Source organism: Lissotriton helveticus, chromosome 5_1, assembly GCF_964261635.1.
Source record: "Lissotriton helveticus chromosome 5_1, aLisHel1.1, whole genome shotgun sequence".
Classification (NCBI taxonomy): Eukaryota; Metazoa; Chordata; class Amphibia; order Caudata; family Salamandridae; genus Lissotriton; species Lissotriton helveticus.
This window is the reverse complement of record NC_136065.1, coordinates 626,527,294-626,550,868: the sequence shown is the minus strand read 5'-3', so window position 1 is coordinate 626,550,868 and position 23,575 is coordinate 626,527,294. Positions and strand designations below refer to the sequence as shown.

Genomic DNA, 23,575 nt, shown 5'->3' with positions numbered 1-23,575 from the left:
TTAACCTGTGGAGTTGAATTAAAATAGAGAGACTATTTGAAGGCAACTTCTAGTGAGAATCAAGTCAAAGGCTGACTTCAAATCGTCAAAGGCCACATATAAGTGTCCTCTGTCGATCAGCACAGTCTTGCAGTATAGGGTCTGAAACCAAAGACCCTGGTCTATGGTGCTAGTTTTCTTTCGAAAACCAGCTTGAAGCGAGGAGAGGATCTTGTTGTCTTTAATCTACTCATGAATTTTTTCCAGCACCACATGGCAGAAAACCTTTTAGACAGTGTCAATTAAACTTATAGCCCTATAGCTTATAGGCATGTTTCTTTTGTCCTTTTTGAAAACTGGTACGACCTTGGCTTCTTTCCAGGAGCTAGGAATAGGCATGCCCCTTACAATTGCATTTCTTAGCGCTAAGATGTATTTAGACCAATTGTCTGTATCATGAATACAGATGTCACCCAATATACCATTGGGTCCAGAAGCTTTCGCACATTGAAGTGGTATCGACGGCAGGTTGTATGCCACCTATATTGAATACCATATCACCCTCTTTTGAGTCTTCACACGGCAACTGGACATTGTAGTAGGGGCATGAGATTTGTCAGTGTATAAGGCCTTCAAATAGTTAAACCAATCAAGTGGCAAGATGTGATTAGCAGGTTTTGATGTGGCCACTCCATCACACTACGCCACCAAGCACAAGAATTTACAGGGATCTTTATCAGTGCAGGATTTGAGTAGATCACACCAGCTCTTTTTGTCCCAATCCATTTTTGATTTATGCTGTGCTGGTAATACTCATTTTTAAGCTGTTATCTTTGCCAAGCCTTTTTATATAATACATCTCAATCAGATTTTGAATCTTTCTTTCATTTTACTAAAAGTCAAAGCTAGTGACATTATTTTTCAGGAGATTTTACACACCATTCACTCACTTCAAAACCTTAGGCTCAAGATCCTGATAGCCTTTCAATGGATCTTCTTTCCAATTTTCCTTCATTTTTTGCACCAAATGTTTTGGAGTTATTTAATTCATTGTTGTCTGAATCCCTTGCTCATGAACATTTTTAGAATGTTTAATGCGCAACATTTATTACTGTAATTCCTAAAGGGGACAAAGGCCATTGTTAGTGAATAATTTATAGAGATTCATCTCAGATCAATAGCGATTGTAAATTTCATGCTAACATTTCTAATCCATCTCAATCAGATTTTGAATCTTTCTTCCATATTACCAAAAGTCAACGCTAGTGACATTATGTTTCAGAAGATTTTACACACCATTCACTCACTTAAAAACCTTAGGCGCCAGATCCTGATAGCCTTTCAATGGATCTTATTTCCAATATTCCTTCATTTTTTGCCCCAAATGTTTTGGAGTTATTTAATTCACTGTTGTCTGAATCCCTTGCTCATGAAGATTTTTAGAATGTTCCATGAGCAACATTTATTACTGTAATTCCTAAAGGGGATAAAGACCATTGTTAGTGAATAATTTATGGAGAAATATGTCGGATCAATCTATAACCCCAGTTCAGTCTAAATATTATAAATCTTGTTTTGTTAAAGGAAAATTAGCTACACATAATGATACAATATTCTCTAACATTATTTCACAAGCCTTTTATCCCAATATCAACTGAAATGTTTTTTCATTAGATGCTGAAAAGGCTTGATCAAATAAATTGGAACTATATGTGTATGTCATGGTTTGATTTTGGGAATCGTTATTTAACGTTCTTAATGAGGTCTTATACACTTTTTGAGAATCCATATTATTTCTAATGTTTGTTCTTCCCTATTTTTTATGTTGGATCATGGTACCAGACAATCTTTTATCCATTTTTAGGTGCAATCTCTTTATATTCCCTAGCCTCGGTGTATAAACTTTATTCCAATGCAACTAAGTATCTATGCATTAATATGTTTTGCATACAATATATGTTTATAGATTCCAATTTTGAGTGGACTCCTCAAACAATTAAATATTAAGGTATCTGCTTCACTTCTAATATTAACAAAATTACATGATTACAATATTCTACCCTGTAAAAAAAAAGCTGATTATGCTACTCACTACTTGGTCTCCCTTTCTCTGTTCTGGTGGGACCATCTAGACACTATAAAAATTATAGCTGTCTCTAATATCCTTGATGCTTTGTCGAATCTTCCAAACAAAATTTCAATGCATTTTTAAAAAACTGTTTTCTTTATATTTCATATTTAATGAAATAATGAATCCCCAAGAACTGCTTCATGAAACTCAAAATCAAATAATGGCACTTGATTCCTTGATTTTAAAACCTACCATAATTCCTTTATTATTAGACAACCATATCATTTGATTCATGATTATGTCCACCTGCCCCCTGGTCACCTATGAAAAGGTTTATTAACAGACTTTCCTTTCAGTGCTCCATTTCATGTGTCCAATTGATTTGGAATTCATAAGTTTCCCATTATAAAATTATCTAAGATCCTGTTGCAACGACTTATATTCCATCATCGTACAGTGCACCATAATTTCCATCCATCACTCATTTGGTATAATAAGCACCTACAAATAAATAACATATCCCTTTGTGGGTCTAAATAGCGAGAAAGTTGTATTTTGAAGGTTAACCAAATATTGATGGGGAATAACATTGCTTACTTTAAATCTCTTAGCCTAAATTCTCACTACTCTACTCTTTAATAAGGATTACTTGATTCTCCATGATTCTGCACCCAAATCTCAGTTGTCTGAATGCCATGACCGAATGCCAGTCATTCAGTCTGAATTGAGTACGTTTATTTGTTCTGAATTGGTTCAGTTTAATAGTCTTTCTTCTGTCATAATAATGACCATAAAAACAGAAGTTTAAAAAAACATTTTCCATGATATAGTTTTCCTGAGGCAGAGAATATGAGAACAACATCGCGCATCAATTAGCGAAAGCTGCTCTTATATATGAGTGTATTTGTTGGCCACTTAAAATAAAGCCTAAGCTACGATCTCAGATCACTTGTAAGTTTCTTGGTACATCCAACCTTGAGATTGGCTATGGATAAACCTATTTAAAATATCAATTCAGCAATTTAACTCAAATGCTGCTCTTTTTTTATAACAGACTTCTTTAACTCCTAATAAATTATGTACATTCAAGGATTCAGAAAATGGGTTCTGGGGTATTGTAAATTGTTAAAGGTACTCTATTTCATAAACTATTTTTATTTTAATTACTTTATGTTCCTTTGGGAAAACGTATTGCATAAATTGAAAGAAATCCATTATACCATTGTTAATATTCACCTTACATCTCAATATATGATACTGGGTTCTTTAGTACAATAGTTGGCAAAAGTAGTATATTATTGATGTAATTATTGCAGTAGCTTCCAAACTAATTACTTATTGTTGGAAAGACGTATCTAAATTATCATAGCATTTGTATTGGGCAGGAGTTTGTGATAATAATAGGGTTGACACTTCTACTGATCATACTGTAAAAGATTAGATTAAGAAAGATATTTTCTGGTTATCATTCTTCAATTATGTAAATAACTATTTTTCAACTTTAAACGCTATTAAAACAGTGTTGTCTTTAATTATTTTTTTTCTCATTGTTTACCAATTTGGACCCACTTATTTAAATGCCTATTTAATTTTGATTGTGATTCTTTATTCTTCTTCCCTATTATTTTATGTTTCTTGTTATTTCTTTTTTCTTGATGATTTATCCCTTGATTGCTACAATTGATATTTTTATAAGTACTTTTGTAGCATTTTTAACATATCTAAACTGTTTTGTTTTTCAAAACTTGTTTCCATATTAATTTACAACTTTAATTAAGATATTTTAACCCAAAAAAAATTGCAATTCTGCAGCTAGCAATCTTGTGGAAATGCTCTAATTTCTGATCTTTTCCTCCCTGGTCATGACTCTCACCTCCAGGCCCAATAGCAAAGTGTCAATCCTACAACAGCTACAGCGGGACATGAGAACTAATAAATTTTGTGGAACTGTTACAAGGACTTGCATGTGTCATTGAGTGATCTGTTGAAATTGAGCACCTGCAAACACCCTAATGCTAATCATATGATTTGTAAGTGTGTTATCTAAATGGATAATCTATGTTGGTAGTTTACTAGTATAGATTATTTATGCTTCAAATTAACCGCTTTTTGCCAGCGGGTTAACAGATCGATTCCCATCCTCCCTGTTCTTCCAGGACAAGAGCTTAAAAGTGGGTTTGTGTATGAATGGCATTTTCATTTGAATTTTAAATTACTATTTTACGAAATGGTACTTTTAGAAAGTTGCCATTTTCCTGCCTAACTCGAATGTGCCTTTCTGCCAGTGTCCAGGGTCACATTACTGTCATTGTCTCCTGTGGTGTGATGTGTATTCTTTCCAGATAGTGGACAATAGGGCCTTGGGTCAGGTGGAAGAGTGGTCCTTCCCTAAGCAGGATGTCCCTTGGGGTTGTACCCATCCCCGTCCTGAGCTCCGAAGGGTAGTGTGGATGTCTGTACCCACCCCTTTCTGACTTCAGAAGTTGCCTACCCTGTCACAGACAAATGCAGCTCACTCCTGGACCAGCATTTTCTTTTCTAGACAGACCGGAGCCAAACCCAATGGAAAGGGAAGAAATGACTAGACCCAGTTTTAGGGTTAGCCTAAGGGGTATAGAAATGGCAACCTCTGACTCTGAAACCAGAACACTCCTGCACCTGAGAAGATTCACGAGAAGGACTCCCTGCTGTCTGAAGGAGGAAGACTGAAACTGCTTGCCTTGAACGGAGGGCCCCAGAGGTGACTTCAAGGGTCATTTGGCTGCCCTCCTGTATGAGCTACTGTGACACAACAGATTTCCAGATGCCTTTCCTGCTTTCTATCTTACCAGAACCCACTGTACCTGGCCTTGCACCCTCTACTGGGATCTGTGGAAGTGAGTCATGACCCCCCAATTGCTGTTCCCAAGGCCCTGGGCCCTTGGCTGGAGTCAGCTAGTACTCCTAACTGCTCAACTGAAGGTTCCACGAGATTGGATGCAGAATGGTGCAGGAGGACGCAGTGCCTCGCTTCGCAGCCCCATGCAACCCCTGATAAGTGACCTCCTTTGATCCGATGTAGACTGTTACAAGACGACAAAGGGCCACACATCCCATCATCTGATTGCAGCTTTATTGTACCTGACACGAAGTGACGCAGAGCCTAGCATCGCAGCACGGCACAAGTCCTGATCTGTTGCTTTACCAGATCCAACTTAGAGAGACACAAAGCCTTGAATTGCACACTGTACAGCTCATGATCAGCAGCTTCACTGGATCAGATGCAGAGCCTCGCATTGCACCACAGTGCAACTCCTAACTGGCAGCTCAATGCAACGGACGCAGTGTGACGCAGAACTTCACATCACAGCACAGTCCCCACACCCAGGGTAAAAAGTACAACTCCCAGTGGGCCATACCTGGTCCCGTACCTGACTGGTACTCTATTGCTGTAGGCCTGAACTTTTGACTGTATCTTGGTCTGGCAGGATCAGATACCTGCATTTGGTGCTATACACCTTTCTTTTGGTACTATTTTTAACCTAAACTTTAAAAACTCATAACTCCAGTTCTAATGACTGTTTTTTAATGTGTTTGTGTCATTATTTTTACATGAAAATATCCTCTCCTTTTATAAGTTGGTTCTGAATTCTTCTTATGCCGAGTTTATACTTTATCACTGTTTAAGTGCTGCATAATACTTTACACATTGCCTCTAGGTTAAGTCTGACTTCTTTTGTGCCAAGCTACGAGAGGGTTAAGCACAGGTTTATTCAGTGACTTTTATGGTTCACCATGATTTAGGATTGTGATTGCTACTTTCACCCCTTTCAACTAATAATCCAATTTCTTACAATATAATATTCACATGGTAACATTTAAGCAAATGATAGCATGTTCAGCCTTTCAAAGTCGAATTAGAAACACATTTATCAATACAGGGCAAGTACCTGGAATGGACAAAAGAACATACTTGATTTGTATTGGGATCAGGGGGAAGCAGTGCTCCTTCTGCCTCTACAGGCATAACAAACCCTCCTGTTTCATGCACTGCAAAAACCTAACTGTATCGAGCAGGATTTGCTGATACTGCCATTCCTCAAAGGAATGGACTAATAACACACTATATCATCTAGTTAATACTAATGTACCTGATCAATTGAGTTGTGCAATGTATCAATACATAATGACTATAATGTCACTATATAAAGCAACAGCCTTAAACTGCAGGTGGTGTGGCCTGGCAGCCAAGATGGCAGATACAGTTTCAGTAAGCTCCTGCTGCTGAATCACTGTGTTGCGGAGAAGGTTCACACAGCAATTATATGCCCCTGTGAGGTATTCAAGCAGACTGAGCTGTCAATTGAGCTGTGACACTCGCTGGTAGAGCAGACAAACTCTGCTGGCTGAATTAGGTTGTTGCTACCGCTCTCACACCTCTTGCTTACCAGCATTTACAAAAATATAATAGCCCTTCCAAGATCAGATCTGTGTTGACTCAAGGTTCTCCAGCTGTCCTCATATCTGAGTGTGGCTCAGAGTGTGAATCCCTCAAGTCAATGGAGGGTAGAACTTGAGACTGGAGGTCTGAGATGAGCCCAGACAGGGAAGAAATTCACCGCAGAGGCTATCAAAGGGTGTGTACACAGGGTGAAGGAAACACCATGTAGGAGGAACTGAGGGGTTAACGGTGAGGAGCAGCGAGGATTGGAATGGAGGGTCCTTACGCTTGACTAGTGTTACTTGAATCGTTGACTAACTAGCCAAGGGCACTACTTGAAGTTTGCAATGTGAGGGCTACTGTGCAGCTTAGATTAAAATACCACACGGATATATACTAAATGTTACACGATAACTATATTGAGGTGAACACTGCAGTTTCACACAATGCAAAAGAGAGGAGGGGAGGGAACCTGCTTCCACTGCAAATCATATGTACAAAGTCACATGGCACTATGTCCTGAGGAAGCTCCTTCTAATCATTGTGGGGTCAAAACGTTGACATATCCCCCAATTTGTTGTTATCTGGAAGTATTATACAGGGTTTGCTATTTGCAAGAAACATCCCTTGATCTTTGTCAACAAGAATATGTACACAACCATTGGGACTACACAGTGTTTTGTTAAACAACTTTTGTATGTCAAATTAATTTATGTACACTGCATCGTCTGCACTATTTATTCACTTGATCACACCTTCTGTGTAAATATGTAAGAATATAGGACATGAATGACAGAAAACTTCCTTGGTCGACCTTCATATTATTCTCTTTGCAAAGATGTTGATGATTAATGTTTGAATATCTAGCCAGCTTCGTAGTGTTTTCCATCTATTTCTTGAATCCTGGTCAAATATCCAACCATCAACACTGATGTTGATAATCGAATTTGGATTGAATAGAAGTGAGAGGATCTGGGAATTGTCTAGACTTGCGAATGAGGGTTTCTTGTTTGAATAAGTCCCACGTGACTTTGTACATATGAGATATACAGTTACCCATGTCCTGTGGGTGTATTGGGTTGTCCTTGTGATTTATTGAGATTCCACTTCAAATCAGTCATAGGAACAACCAGAACTATTATCGAGTGATGGGAACAGACTCTGGCATTTGTTCAAGACCTGTAAAATGATTCCACTGATATGAAGGAGGAGGAAATGTAGTTTCCCTGGTCGGTTGCAGTCCATGTTACAGTGGTCTCAAAGCTTGCGTTCCAAGTGAAGATGAATGTAAAGCACATCAATATGCTTCACTATGGAGATACGCTGGAGGGCATTTGCCTGTTGGGGACACAGGCTGCCTCTGTGCAACATGCTAAGTTGAGCATACCCCCAGTAAGGAGCAACCTACAAGATAACTGACTGAGAATGCCCTTAGATAGACCTGGGGAACGGATAATCAGTAATTCTGAATCCGAAAACCATGGGGCGCTCCGTGGGAGTCATTTAAAGAGGGGAGATCTATTTGTCCATTTGAAATTTTTGGGTTTTGAAGTTTGATGTATTTCTTCTGCTGCCCTCTTTTCATCATGCTCAATCAATACACTTAGATTGCCAAGCTTGGTCTTCATTTCCCACTCTCTTCATACCCCTCCTAATACTCCACTCCCTAGTTAACTCATCCTTCCTATTGCCCTTCATCTTACTCCATCCACTCTACTTTTAGGGTTTAGATTCCCTTCTTGAAGCCAGATGCTCTCCTGGGCATCAATGCACCCCTTATTGGGAGAAATGGGGTCATTTGGACTAAGGAACCTGTGACTCCCAACTTTGCTGAGGATCATGATTTCTTTGAGGACCACAAACTGTGTTGTGGTTGGTATGTATAATGGAAGCTAATAATGCTTGACCTTTGGCCAGTAGCTCTTTATGTTTTAGTGAAGCTTGCCATGAACATTAACAAATAAGGTATGGAAAAGTAAATAAGCTTAAGCCTGCTGCCCTTTACCCCATCCCATATCACAAATGGTTAGCTGGACACATGAGGGGACCCTAATCAATCTCAATCCCTAACATTATCACGTCCGATGCGGCCTTATCCACTTATTGTGTCAAGCAGACCACATCTGCCTTGCCTGAGCCTTAACATATTCATCAGAATAATTTCCCAATGCCTTCCATTTCATCGCCAGGTCTTACCTGTCGCTGGGTTAACCATGAAGCAGGGCTCCAGGAGGGGAAGATCATTGCACTGTTCCAAAAGCAAACCAAAGTCTACCATGCTGACAACTGAGGAAATCTCCCCCATCCCCTACAAATAGCCTTTAAGTAGACTCAGGCACTTTAAATACTCCCCCCCTGGTTGATCTCAGGCCCTTTGAGGGTTCACCCGATAGTTCCTTCTGGTTGACCAAAGGCCATCATTCAATAGTTCTATCTAGTTGATTTAAGGCTTAAATAAATCTCTGTGTCAGATACATAAAATGGCTGGTGAAATATTGTTTATGTCAGATTACAATGCAATGGGGAATTGCATGGTAAAATAGCCTTTGTGCTCATTTTAGCGTACAGTAGTCCCCATACCACTTTGCTTGGTATCCAGGCTTTACCCCACAGAATGTTATGACATAGGTAAGTACTATGCAGGCCACTGTTTGGTACTTTACTCTGTGTTACTTTAACTCGCAGGTATTTTGTTTAAATGCCATAATTATTATGTCATTTAAAGAAAAGCAGGTTTTAAGGATTATGGGATAGGTAAGGATTATGGGATAGGTAAGGGTTATGGGATAGGTAAGGGTTGGAGAAGAGGCAAAGGAAGGAAAGGGTTTGTTTAGAGTTTAGGGTGTGCAGAGGTAAACAGAGGTTAATGGTTTAAAATAACAAAGGAGGGTTTAGGGATTAAACGTCAAAACAGAAAAAGGAAAAAAGGGGGGTTGGGAGGTTACCCCAAAAAAAGTGAAAAAAGAGGGTGTGGTGGTGAAAATATATATAAAACAAAAATTATATGTTCAAATATATATATATATAAATATATATATATAGACACACACATATATATATATATTCCTCACCATGCTGTAAGCTCTCCTCTTCATCGGCTACAGTGGCACAGACAGCGGAGCATGGAGATCATCGATGTGTAGTGAAAAAAATATTTATTTTAAAGTAAATCAAGGGTACAACCAAAGGAAAAAATGATATCTGTATATAAATAAATATCAGAGAGTACAACTAAATTGCAGGGTAAAGGCATGTGTTGTGCAACTCTGGGGGTATTTTAATGCACTGCAAGGATCAACGAGTTGTAATGGCTGCGGGATGAAGGCATGCAGGGAAAAGTCCTGCGTTGTAATGTCTGATATTCCTCTGCTCTACCCTCTTAATTTCTTGCAGGGAGGGCCTGGAGGAAATTAAGTTGAAACAAGCCAGGACTGAGAACAATTGTTGAACACCCATAACAGGGGCTTAAGCTAAAATTGGGTGCAAAAGCCATTAACACCTGATTTTACATTCATCTCTAATTCAGAACGAGGCCATAAATGTGGTACATCAGTCATTTTACTTGTCATCTTCAGTTTTCATTATGCCAATGTATGTACATATGTACGCCCTTGAAAACCTTCCATGCAAACTCCACTGACGATCAAGGCAAAACCAAAAGGGATGATGGACGGAGTGCTGAACATTGCATGCACTCACCCCCAGTCAACTGGTTGTGTACCCGACACCGGTCCCAGGATGCTTGTTTCCGGTCCAGGGAGAACATGGCTTGGCAGTTCGGGCTGGACAGTTCCTAAGAGGCACAGGGTCAGGCTGATTTGCATATGGCCATGTCTGAACTGGGGTGGCGGAATGAGCTAAAGAATGATGATGGATTAAACCCAGATCAGTTGACTGGAGGTGAGTGCTTGCAATGTTCAACACTCTGTCCATCATCCCCTTTGGTTTTGCACTGACGATCAAGGGCACTGCATGTGCTATCCAAAATTACTCAATATATAAATACATTTGATAAAGTCTCCACTCCCTGAATTGTTCCCCACCAGACAGATGAACATCCAAGAATAAACATTAGAAGCAGGACATCACACACACCCCACACACGTATCTCTCAACGCCGCTTGCAGCCACAAACTATCATCCAATAGAACACATTACACACGAGATCTCACGTACATCCAACACAGCAGATTACCACATGTAAAAAAATCCCATTGCTTACTTCATCACCAAAATATGTCCCACAAGAATACAACTATAAATCTTTCACTATCTCAGAGCTGGAGTACATAGCAGAAAGAGCATGTCTCATGCATCTAACATGTTACAAATAGGCCATATGGTGACCTTTTGCATATCTACTTAACACACTGGTCGCTTAAGAACAACAACAAAACAAGTTACACTGAACACAACACACATTACTCAATGTGGCCACATAAAAGCATTATTCACAATGAAGACATCGCCATGGTAGAGAACGCTTTAGGCAGAACACTACACACACACATGCACAATTAGAAATATGAACGACACGTCAATCCCAACCAGTAGACAGACCACAACATAATAGCCAAACTTATCATCAAAGGACAATGCACACACTGGCCTGTGGTATAAACCTCAGAATCACGTGGAATATCCTGAGAGTCAACAGTACCAGGAGCCTACACTAACTGAAGATTGTACACTAAACACATGCTACTAACATACCACATACAACCTGAAATGAGTCGGTCATTCAGAAGTTCAAATTGTTGCATAAAAATGTTTTTTACTAGAAGGTTCAGGAGTTCCCTGGTTAAGTAGAGAGCTATGGACCAATACAACACAATCCACAAAAATCCACTGATCCCCTTAGGATCAGTCTCAAACAGCAGGTAATCCACATTAAAATTATGACACACAAGGGTCGTATTTTACAAGAGTGGAAAAAGCACTGTTGAATTTGTCATACCAAAAGTCAATTGACCAAAAAGATACAGGGTGGAAGACCACTGAACCACTGCACCATGATGTGAGTGGGTGGAGGTATTTAGCTCTCCTGCCTCTGTGCTGCTTCTGATGAAATATGTGATGATGCCTAGACCAGCCATAATTTGCTCAAACAAAAGAACAGTTAAGCAGCGTTGCCTCATCCTAGCTAGCACGGGAAACCACTCCCATGAGTATCTTAATCCTGCAACAGAAACAAAGATGATCGGGTTCCTTCTTAGAAAAAAATGAAATTCCTCCAACTGAAGGAAACTCTAGTGAGGATGATGTCATTAGGGGGTGTCGCTCTGACCGGAGGGACATATCACAACACACTGTGGTTGACCTCCTCTTCCACCAGTCTTATCACTGTTCTTCTCTTTGAAGCTGGGAATTTAGGAAGGATGTAGGTCTCTCTTACTGTGGGTCTGTCTCACTGGCAAAAAAACTACCACGCCCAGCCTACAGTTACATTTACAGACCTGCACAACCCTACTTGGCACAACCTGTAACAAGAGATCAGAGTATCTAGAATGTATGCCCAAAATAAGCCCATCTCATGTGGGATTGGGGAGCCATGAGCCACACTCTAGACCTGATGCAGGAAAGATAGGGTATCCTGGGACAGGGTTCCTGGAAACCAGAAAGTAACCCACAAAGAGCTTGGCCCAACTGACCAGCTCCCAGCTCCCAGCTCTGCAGGACGAGTGGCAAATCTTACAGTTATGAAATAACAGCAGTGTAAGCTGTAGTAGAACCTGGTACAGATAGACCTGACCCCAAGTTCAAAAAGACAGTTCTCATGCATAATGAGGAACTGGTTGAACCCTAGCCACAAGAAAAGAATAATTATATTTAAATTGATGCTGTCGTCCCCATATTAATTAGGCTGTTCCAATGTACTAAAAGCCAGGTTTGGACACATGATGGACTCTCCTTAGGTGCATTGGAGCTGCTCCCAAAGAAGTTCAAAATACAGAAAGAAAATGACTTACTTATGGGATTCTCATAGCAGCAGATGGATGTTTGGTACCTACTTTGCCCAATGCTGCAGGCGATTGTTCCTTGGCATCCTAAAAGAGGCTTATACCACACTAGGTTGCAAAACCAGTGGTTATGGTACTTCCAGAATAAGGAAACACTTAGCATTGTTCACCACAAAAGATGCTACACCCTGAATGTTGTTAACTTCATTTCTGGCAGGCCTGTAAGTCAATTTTTTTTTAGCTTTTCACACATGCTTGTTGGTTTTTAACTTTATGCTGTTCAAGACATTATATGAGTCTTGTTTTATTTTTATTGGTTTGAATTGTTCTAATTTGCCATAGTTCTTAAACGGGAAACATCCAGAACAACGATGCCAGAGCCACAAGTTCCGGAAGCCCACAAGCGTAACCACGCTTGCCCGAACAATGACTTTGCCTTAAACATGCGCATGCATGGTTAAGGCAAATGCGTTCCAGTGTTCGGAATGGGCCGGGAAAGAGGAATGACAGGAAGTGGACATGGACAGGTAAGTGGCTGGGGTTGGGTCTGTGGTAGTTTTCAGGGGTGGTGGGAGTTTGAGATAGTTTAATGGTGTGGCGGGGGTTCGGAGTAGAGTTAAGGGGTGGTGTGGGTCCGGGGTAGTTTTCAGGGATGGTGTGGGTTCGGACAGTTTTCAAGGGTAGTGGGGGTTTGGGGTAGTTTTCATGGGTGGTGGGGGTTCGGGATAGTTTTATGGGGTGGTGGGGGTTCAGGGTAGTGTTCAGAGGTGGTGGGGGATTGGGGTGGTTTTAAGATGTGGAGGGGGTTCAGGGTAGTTTTTAGAGATGGGGGTTCTGGGAAGTTTTTAGTGGTGGGGGTTTGGGGTAGTTTTTAGAACTGGGGGTTCAGGGTAGTTTTCAGGGTTGGTGGGGTTAGGGGAGTTTTCAGGGGTGGAGGGTGATTTAGGGTAGTTTTCAGGGGTGGCTGGGGTTCACTGTAGTTTTCAGGGGTGGTGAGGGTTCGGGTCGTTTTCAGAGGTGGAGAGGGGGTCGGAGGAGTTTTCAGGGATGGTGTGGGTTCGGGTAGTTTTCAGGGGTGGGTGGCTCAGGGATGTTTACAGGAGTTGGAGGGTTCAGGATAGTTTTCAGGGGGAGTTTGGGGTATTTTTTTAGGGATTGTTTTAGGGCTCAGGGAGGGGGATGGGGTAGTTTTTAGGGATTAGGGGAGGATGGGTCGTTTTTAGGACTCAGGGGAAGGGGGAAAAGGGCGGTAACATTAACCATGCATACCCCTTTACCTTGCATGCCTTTACCACGAAAAATTGTGACGACTTTGCCTTAAACATGCGCATGCATGGTTAAGGCAAATGCGTTCTAGTGTTCGGAATGGGCCGGGAAAGAGGAACGACAGGAAGTGGACATGGACAGGTAAGTGGCTGGGGTTGGGTCTGTGGTAGTTTTCAGGGGTGGTGGGAGTTTGAGATGGTCTAATGGTGTGGAGGGGGTTCGGAGTAGAGTTAAGGGGTGGTGTGGGTCCGGGGTAGTTTTCAGGGGTGGTGTGGGTTCGGGCAGTTTTCAAGGGTAGTGGGGGTTTGGGGTAGTTTTCAGGGGTGGTGGGGGTTCTGGCAGTTTTCCAGAGTGGGGGAGGTGTTCGGGGATGTTTTCAGGGGTGGTGGGGGTTCGGGATAGTTTTATGGGGTGGTGGGGGTTCAGGGTAGTGTTCAGAGGTGGTGGGGGATTGGGGTGGTTTTAAGATGTGGAGGGGGTTCAGGGTAGTTTTTAGAGATGGGGGTTCAGGGAAGTTTTTAGTGGTGGGGGTTTGGGGTAGTTTTTAGAACTGGGGGTTAAGGGTAGTTTTCAGGGTTGGTGGGGTTAGGGGAGTTTTCAGGGGTGGAGGGTGATTTAGGGTAGTTTTCAGGGGTGGTTGGGGTTCACTGTAGTTTTCAGGGGTGGTGAGTGTTCGGGTAGTTTTCAGAGGCGGAGAGGGGTTCGGAGGAGTTTTCAGGATGGTGTGGGTTCGGGTAGTTTTCAGGGGTGGGCGGCTCAGGGATGTTTACAGGAGTTGGAGGGTTCAGGATAGTTTTCAGGGGGAGTTTGGGGTATTTTTTTAGGGATTGTTTTAGGGCTCAGGGAGGGGGATGGGGTAGTTTTTAGGGATTAGGGGAGGATGGGTCGTTTTTAGGGCTCAGGGGAAGGGGGAAAAGGGCGGTAACATTAACCACGCATACCCCTTTACCTTGCATGCCTTTACCACGAAAAATTGTGGTAAAGCAATGCGTGGTTAAGACGCGGTCATTGTACAGACCGCGTCGTTCGTTTAGGTATGCGGGGTTGAGGAACTCGTTCCGACATACAACCTTCTTAAACTGCTACGGCGAAGAGCCTTGCACTCAACCCACGTGGTGAATAAATCGCAAGATACTTTATATGAACCCACTAGTACTGAGTCCCTATGCTTTTTGGCACACTTAAGATTACGATGATTTATGTATGATTGATAGCATTTACATAGCAAAAACCGCCCTATGGTTTTCTTTTATGCTGATCATGGTGTTATCGTTACTTTTTTCATTTTAAATCTAGTTTTACTTATACAAAATATGTAAAAAGGTCAAGCACAGAGAATATTTGTCATCACACACCCTCTGCATAGTGAATATGGCAGTCATTCAGTTATTCGGGGGTGTATAAACATGTTATAGGCGTTTAAAAGGCAACAAACATACACATACACACACAACACACATATATATATATATATATATCTTTATGGTAAGTATGTGGAAAAATACATGCAGGCGGCAATAACTGTATAGAAACATGTATTTAATGGGCTAATTACAGTCTAGCTCTGTTATGGATAGGACTGAAATCCACAAATCGCACAACATACATACAAACCATAACTTGCACACCAAATACACGGCTCTTGACCTCACCTGTGATGGGACAGATGATATTACAAACTACATAAATATTCTTACAGATGAGATTACATATGTTACACTTAACACTACGAAGAGACAACGATGAATGTAGTTTCATTTATTGGTTTCAGTGTGGATTGCTATTTATGTTGTGTTCTGAGGTGTTGTTACTTACCGGGATAAAAACTGTATTTTTCAGTGGACTTCTAAGGTTCTTTTAAACATGTTAATGTGTTATAACCAAAGCTAACCATAACTTCACTCTACCCTTTCTTTTTTCAGTTGATTTTTTTTATATTTTTATTCTATACCCCATGCCAGAGTTCCCTGTGCCCAACCCACCATGGGCAGCTGACCTCCACTGCTCATTACCTTTGGCAGAGTGGATTGACCTGCAGGCTGGTCCTGCATCCAACCCACCTCAGGCAGTCAAACCAGACTGCAAAAGCACTTTGTCTATGCAATAGCGACTGTGAGGTGCAATGCTTGGCCTTCATTCAGACCCATCACACACCTTCAATGGGAGGCCAACACCCTCTGCACACGGATTTCAGCCATGTGCAGTGGGGGCTGGCCTGGCAACCAACTCACAGTGTGTGGCCACCCTCTACTTCACAAGGCCTTCAGCTGTGCACAGTCTGTTTGGACGCAGGAATCCATTGTAGCACAGGTGGCCAACGGCTAATGGACACGGTCATTGGCCTTGCACAGTGGGGATTGGTCGACAGGACCTGGACTGAATTTAGGCCTTGCTCCAACCCACTGCGTGTGGCCACCAACACCGGTGGGCATTAGCCAAGCGCAGCCACATAATTCACTGACTACTGGAAATTCTTAAGTATGGGTCTGGTCTAGGTAAGAAAGAAAGGCCCTACTCTATAGTTTTTTTAAGGGTGACTCTTACCTCTCTTGCTGCGACCAATCTGTCCCAGTTTGGGGGGCCTCTTGCCCCCCTGTCCGGCTCCGCTGAAGAAGTTGCTGGTGTCCTGGAGGCGGCAGGTGAAGGAGATCTGGCCAGACCCCTCAGAGCCCCCATCTGAAAAATGTGACAGCTGCTCAGCCTCGGAGTAAGGAAGCACCTCCGACATGGTGACCGGGGGAGTCAGGGGTCTAGGGAGGGAAGAGAGGTAGGGAGCTAGTGGTAATGGGACTGGGAGGTTAGGGGATAGGGACTATGGACAGACTAGGATCTGGAGAGCCGAGAGTGGAAAGTAAGGTGACCAGGAGGAGCCTATAGGGGGTGAGAGGAGAGAGAGCAAAAGTAAGGAGAGTGTGGGTCACTAACCTGGAGGGAGAGGGGACAGAATGTAAAGGAAAGAGTGTCTAGGGTTACAGAACTGAAGGGCAAGGTCTAGAGAGAAAGACAAATGAGGGGTTTGGGGTTACAGAACTGGATGGTGAAGTCCTGCGGAGTATAGAAAGGTTGGGGTTACAGGAAGTGGGCTTAGGAAACGGTAAGGGTCCTGAATTACTGTGGAATTTAAACAGGGTTGTGTGGTGGGGCAGAACTAGAGGTGGTGGCTATTTGATCTGTTTGTGTTGTGGGAGGGGTGTTCGGATAGGCAGAGTTACACCATGGGGGTCGTATAGGGCCTTGTTAGGGCCAGGGCCCTGGAGGTTGCTGCTTGCGGATCTTGCTCATCCAGAGTTAGAGGGGCCAGGGGCACCACCCATTGGGTGGCACGGGCTGATGAGCTGGTTTGTTTTTTAAGGTTGGGGGGCTAGATGCGGCTGTTAGGAACAGGTGAGCTGTTTGAGTGTTGTCAGCGGCTGGGGTGGTCTGCAGCCGGGCTGTTGGTGAGGAGCGGGGACTTTTCATTTGTTGAGGTCATCGGAGCTGGTGCTGTGGGGGTCGAGTGGGGTGGGGGTCAGGGCCCAGGTGATGCCAGCCGCGAGGCAGGTTCCCTTCTCCTCCTCCAGGGGCGTTTCCCTCCTGCTGAGAGTCAGAGAGGCAGAGCCGTCACATCTTCACTCGCAGCCCACCCTACAGCAGGGACAAAGGAAGAGACTGTCAGAAACCATCTGCACAGAATGCAACCTGAAGCAAGACGTACCAATAAGCAGCAGGGACTCAAAGAGACAGCACCAGACAAGCTCAGCTCAGACTACAAACGGGACAGAGGTGGTGACAATCAGAAACCGAGACTAGCAAAGAGCACTCTTGAGACAGTCACACCCGATAAAGCGACAGAGCAGTCGTCAGGGACAGCCTACCCTTCCACACCACAGAGGAAGAGGCAATCGGAGACAGGCACCAATTGAGAACCCCCTACAGACAGTCTCTGCAGAGAGCACGGATAATCAGGGACAGCTCACAGCCGAGAACAAGTCAATAAGAGGCTCACCGTTTGAGAAAGACAGAGAGAGAGGCAGTAAGAGACAGCATCTGAGGCTGCTTCCAGCAGAACAAACAGCCTATAAATAGGCTGTCCTAAATCGGAGGCAGTGGGCAAGAGAGACAGCTAACAACTGCACAGCTAGAGAAAACCTGCTGTCAAATCAAGCGGGCCAATGCTGACTCTAAAGACAACCTAAACACAGCACTCTCACTGCCCATCGGCCTGCGGATGGGAAGCTCGTGAGCGGTGCAGAGGCCAGGCACCTCAGATAGCCGCGCGCGCGGTGCCCGTGCCCACTACACGCCATGCCTCAGCAGTGCCTTAACATGTGACTGTCCCCTTCATTAGTATGCAGCAACAACCCGCGCTGAAGCTGCCTCTCTGCAGTGTGTGCGGCGCTACACAAAAGCCCCCATAAATAAAAGCAGAAAGCGAGCTGGCGTTTCAGACTGGTTTTGCCACCGCGGGTAGTAGCCCCCATCCAAAGGACGTAAGAGAGACTGCCAGAGACAGCTCCTGCAAACACATTTTACCCTACCCCCTAACCGACATCCTTCCGCATCGAGACCAAAAGACAGCAGGACGCATGGTTTAAGCACAGGCGACAGGGTAGAGGCTCCTGCTAAGAGACAGTGAGAAGCTGGCAGTGACAGGCAGCGAGTAAATACCAGAGATATTCTGAAAAAGAGGGGATATGGCAGATTAATAGCTGAAAATACAGCCAGCCCAGCTGAGGAAAACAGCAGGAGGGGGAGGGGAGGGGGGGGGGGGATCTCGCTAGCTTACAGAAACACCAGTGGGTAGCACAGGGAGGGGGGAGACAGGTACGCGACCAACCTGTGCCGACAATGGAAGTCGCTCTCAGATATAGAGCGGCGGTGATGCGAGACGCACTCGGGCAGCACATCACGGGGATTCGTCGGGGGTGGGAAGGGTGCTGGAACCAGAGACAGCCCGGCAACCCGAATTCAATCGATTAGTCACGAAAGGGGATGGAATTGGGACCTGCTGCTGATAGAGAACTCGCATAGAAACAGGCGAGCAGGACAGACTGACAAGAAGGCAGGCAGAAGGAAACGCGAGCAGGGAGGCGGACATCGGGACAAACATACATTTAGGCAGACACGCAGATGCTCTCACAAACAGGGGCTCCCTAGAGGGGAGGGATTCCTTGTGGTTTTAAGCAGAGAGAGGGCAGGCACCCACCCATACACAGACAGGTAAACAGAAACGCAAGAAGAGAAAGAGACAGGCAAGCAAGAAGAAAGACTGAAAAGACACAGGCAGGCCAACAGGTACGCATGAAGACAGACGGGGGGGAAGAAGGGCAGGTGGACGGGCAAGCAGATAGACGTACTGACAGGACGGACAGGCAGAAAAACAGACTGATGGGTCAAGCATGTAAGAGGACAGACTTAAATGCACACAGTCAAGCATATCATGAGGCAGAAAAATCTCAAATATTTGAAACCCCCCCCCAAAAAACAGGTATAAGGAGCGCGAGCCACCTTCACGCCAGTGAGATGGACAGTTCCACTAACTGAGGCAGGCAGACGATACAATGCACTAAAGAGACAGGTCAATATATTTATGAAGGGACACATCACCTGGACGGACAATAGAGACAGGCAGGGCATTATCCGAGACAGGTAAAGGTACAGAGAGGCGGAATTGAAGCAGAGAGACAGGCGCATTAAGACATCGGGGAGCAAAGCAAGGTGCAGAGGAGACACATCACATAGACATCCACAGAGAGAAAGCCCCCCGCGCGGGGAGGGAGGGACGGGAATGCACCGCAGACATATAAACATGTACTGAAAGGGTAGCACAGACAGACAGCAGGACGGGCGGCGACAGTGCGAAGCGCAGATGCGCCGGAGAGACAGCCAGAGACACTCACTGCGATGGACCTGCAGACAGCCCAGAGGAGAAGCAGCGGGAGGGAGAGCTGGGGAGGAAACCTGACCAGGAGGTATTCCCTGATCTCAGGATGATGAAGAGGACGGAGGACTCAGACAGACGGACGGTGGGGGCCGAGGGAGGGAGTGCAAAACAGAGAGATTCCTGGAAGAGGGGCAACGTCACCTTAGGGTAGAGCCCGAGCAGCCTGCTGAATCCAGCCAGGAGAGCGGGAGAGGTGAGGGAGGGAGCGCGAGGAGGAGGGAGGAGCGGAAGAGGACGGAGAGCAGGAGGTAGGGATTAAAGGAGGGGGGAAGGAGGAGAGTGTGAAGAGAGAGAGAGAGAGAGAGAGAGAGAGAGAGAGAGGGAAAAGAGGGTCGGTGGGAGGAACGAAATAAAAAAAGAGCGAAGGTAGGAGGAGAGCAGGGGACCTGATAGGTAGGACGGGGATCAAGGGTAGAAGAAAATATGAGGAAGAGGAAGAAAGGGAGGAAGGTGAGGGGAGACAGAGGAGTGAGGAAGAAGAGCAAAGGGGAGGAGGCAGGCAGAGAGGAAGTGCAGCCAAAGGGAGGGGGAAGATAGGGAAAATGGGAAGTGAAAAACAGGGAAAGGACAGAGTGATGTAGAGAAGAAGAGGGCAAATGGAGAGAAGAGGGGGGACAAAGAGAAAAGGGGGATTAAAGAGAAGACAGGGACAGATGAATAGGCACACACCTGAGGGGATAGAGAGGAGTAGGAGGAAAGGTAGCAAGGAGGGGGGAGGCAGGGCATAAAGGAAGAACGCAAAAGGAGAGATGAACACATGGGAGCACAAAGGTACTCATGGGAGGAGGAGAGAGGAGATAGGGGTGACAAGGGATGAGTAAAGGAAGCGACGAAGAGGATTAAGGAGTGAACAGAGAAGCAAAGGAAGCAATGGAGCACTGGGCCTTGCAACGCTATCTCTTGGTCAAGTCATCAAAGTTTTTTGCCCATTGGTAGTATGGACCTTTGTTAGCTGACATGAAGCATTGAAGGGCAGGAGACATCAACAATATATTTCTAACTTGTGAAACTAATGTGACTCCACAACAAGAACTAGGAATCGCTGAATATAGTTAAAGAGTTTTATTTTTGTTTTTTCCAATCGATCCAGTATATATATATATGAACCAAAAGTAAGTTCAATAATGCAGCAATACAGTTGGTAAGCTGAAATATCTCAGTAGGTTAAGGCACAGTAGTATGTCATATCGAATTGCAATAACCACAATTGTATAGCTACCGATTAAAGCAAACAGGTGTTCCGTAAAGAAACTTCCCTTCTCTCTTCTCAATATAGATCAAGTATACGGCCATCTATCAAAGGTCTCTGATTCGGCAGCATAGAAGGTGTCATTATGATCAGATTTCAGTAGGAGTCTTGGAAACAGAAAATTAGTGTTTAGCTTCACGTTGCAGAAATGAGGCTAGCAGAGAGGTCTGCACCTCTCAAACTGTAAAGGTACTCTGCATCTCATTCAACTGCGAGAACACCAATTTAAAAGTAACAGGAGATTCAGAAACATCCTTATCACCTTTCACACAACCAGGGACAAATCAGACCAATATGTCCATTACTTGAGTGAATCTGCAACAGTGCTTCAATTTCCCAATGAATTAACCTGAGACTGAGATGGCAGATCTCAACCTTGAACATCTTGCCATCTTGGTACACAATGAACAGAGGGCCTCTTTGAGGCATTGTTTCTCAATGTTTACTGCCAAGCTTCCCTTCAGACCTCTCTATCAGCAGTCTAATACAGACAATAAGCTTTCCTCTAGCTAAAGTAATCATGATAATAAACCAGCAAAAAAAAGAGAAAACATGCTGGTAGAGCAAAATGCATCTCGACTGAGGCCGGTAGTCAGGCTAACTTCAATTAAGCATATGAGCATTTCGAATACCTGGTGATATATGTGCACAAGTAACATCAGGAATTAATGTAAAATGGGAATAAAAGAATACATGTTTACATATGTGTTAGATTTGGGGGTCTCTAGTTGGCAATGGTATTCACCTTTGTCCAAATAGGGACCCTTACTTCTAAGTCAGGATAAGGGGATTATGCTCCTTAATAACCCCGCTTATCTCTGAGGTAGTGTGTTAAGCATTTGTGAATATACACAGTAATACAGTGAAAACACTACAGATGGACACAACACAGGTTTTATAAAAATAAGTATTCTTTATATAGACTTAAACACCAGACCACAAATGACAAAAATCTACAATACTACACTTAAGATTGCTTAAAAGATGATTAAAGTTTCTTATTTCAAGTTGATGGTAAATGTGACAAAGTTCTCAACAAAGTACCTGGATGCGTAACGCAAAGTAAACAAAAGGCTCGCAAAAGGGGAGATGCGTCGGTTCCGTGATCTGGGGGAGATGAAGCGTCGTGCCTCAATGCTTGCGCAGAGTAGGGGATGCGTCGTGATCCTTACCGGTGCGGAGGTGATGCATAGATTCTTGGCCTGCGGGCCCGTTGCGGTGCGCAAGACGGCGCCTTGATGCGATGCGATGATCCGGTTGAGATGCGAGAAGATTGCGCCCTTGACACGGCGATGACGATTCAATGACGCCCTGGCAACCTTGCGATGACTCTGTACTTTGGAGCCGCGACAGTCCACCAGAGGGATTGATTTCTAAGCCCTTGGCCTTGATCTCTAACTCCCTTAACATCCTCTCATGTTACATTCTCATTCTCTCTCTTTCCAAAGACAACCTGTTATTCTCATTTTCCCTCTGACTCCATCTTAAGCTTAGCCAACTCCAGCTTCAGTGCCCTATTTCTCTCCCTGTCTTCCAACTCTCTGGGGGACAGGCCATTGGAAGAGATACTGCTGCCAGGTGTTGAGAGAGTCCCCCTCCCCTAGCTGAAAACAATGGCCTCTCAATAGGCCCATCTGTATCCACAACTGGCTCCACCACAAGATCAGGGGCCTTTTTTGCTTCTACCCAGGCCCTCAGCGCCTTTTGGTAGTCTTCCTTTTTAGAAATGCTTGGTGTAGCAACTTTCAATTTCCTGCACAGATGTTTGAGCTGTTTCACAGTGTAGGTATCCAACCTCTCTTCCTCAAATTCAAGATCCATAGATGCAACATATGCTGGTTTACTCATGGTAAAAATTGGGAGTTTTCAGGAAAACTAACAGTCCAAGGAAAAAGATTCTAAAAAAAAGTATGTGGTCACGTTTGGTCTGCACTCACTAGTAGTGTACACCAATCACTGTATATGAAACACAAATGCAAAGTCCAAATCCTCACCGCTGACCACCAATGTCAGTTCAGGGCGTCTCTAGTTGGCAATGGTAGTCACCATTGTCCAAATAGGGACCCGTACTTCTAAGTCAGGATAAGGGGATTACACTCCTTAATAACCCCTTCTCACCCCCTTGGTAGCTTGGCACGAGCAGACAGGCTTATCTCAGAGGCAGTGTGTTAAGCATTTGTGAATATACACAGTAATACAATGAAAACACTACAGATGGACACAACACAGGTTTAAAAAAATAAGTATTCTTTATATAGACTTAAACACAAGACCACAAACAACAAAAATCCACGATACTACACTTAAGATTGATTAAAAGATGATTAAAGTTGCTTAGTTCAAGTTGATGGTAAATGCGACAAAGTTCTCAACAAAGTACCTGGATGCGTAACGCAAAGTAAACAAAAGGCTTGCAAAAGGGGAGATGCGTTGGTTCCGTGACCTGGGGGAAATGATGTGTCGTGCCTCAATGCTTATGCAGAGTAGGGGGCGCGTCGTGATCCTTTCCAGTGCGGAGGTGGTGCGTAGATTCTTGGCCTGCGGGCCTGTTGCAGTGCGCAAGATGGTGCCTTAATGCGATGCGATGATCCGGTTGAGATGCGAGAAGATGGCGCCCTTGACGTGGCGATGCGATGACGATTCGATGACGCCCTGGCAGCCTTGTGACGACTCTGTACTTTGGAGCCGCGACAGGCCCTGCGACACG

The 23,575-nt window shown here is 44.0% G+C and overlaps 1 protein-coding gene across 2 annotated transcripts in view; it reads right to left on the bottom strand.

Annotated features, from left to right (window-relative positions):
• Positions 1-19,894, bottom strand: part of CAMK2N1 (calcium/calmodulin dependent protein kinase II inhibitor 1) — a 118,128-nt gene extending 98,234 nt beyond the window's left edge. Inside the window, exons 1-2 of one of the 2 annotated variants that reach the window (XM_078643007.1) lie at positions 19,761-19,894; positions 16,241-17,320 (exon numbers count right to left, since the gene is read on the bottom strand). In XM_078643007.1, coding sequence (XP_078499133.1) covers positions 16,241-16,424 — 184 coding nt within the window. In that variant the 5' untranslated portion in view covers positions 16,425-17,320; positions 19,761-19,894. Of the gene's footprint in view, positions 1-16,240; positions 17,321-19,575; positions 19,733-19,760 lie in introns of those variants that run through there. The other variant, XM_078643006.1, reaches the window with a different exon arrangement.
• Positions 19,895-23,575: the final 3,681 nt, after the last annotated feature.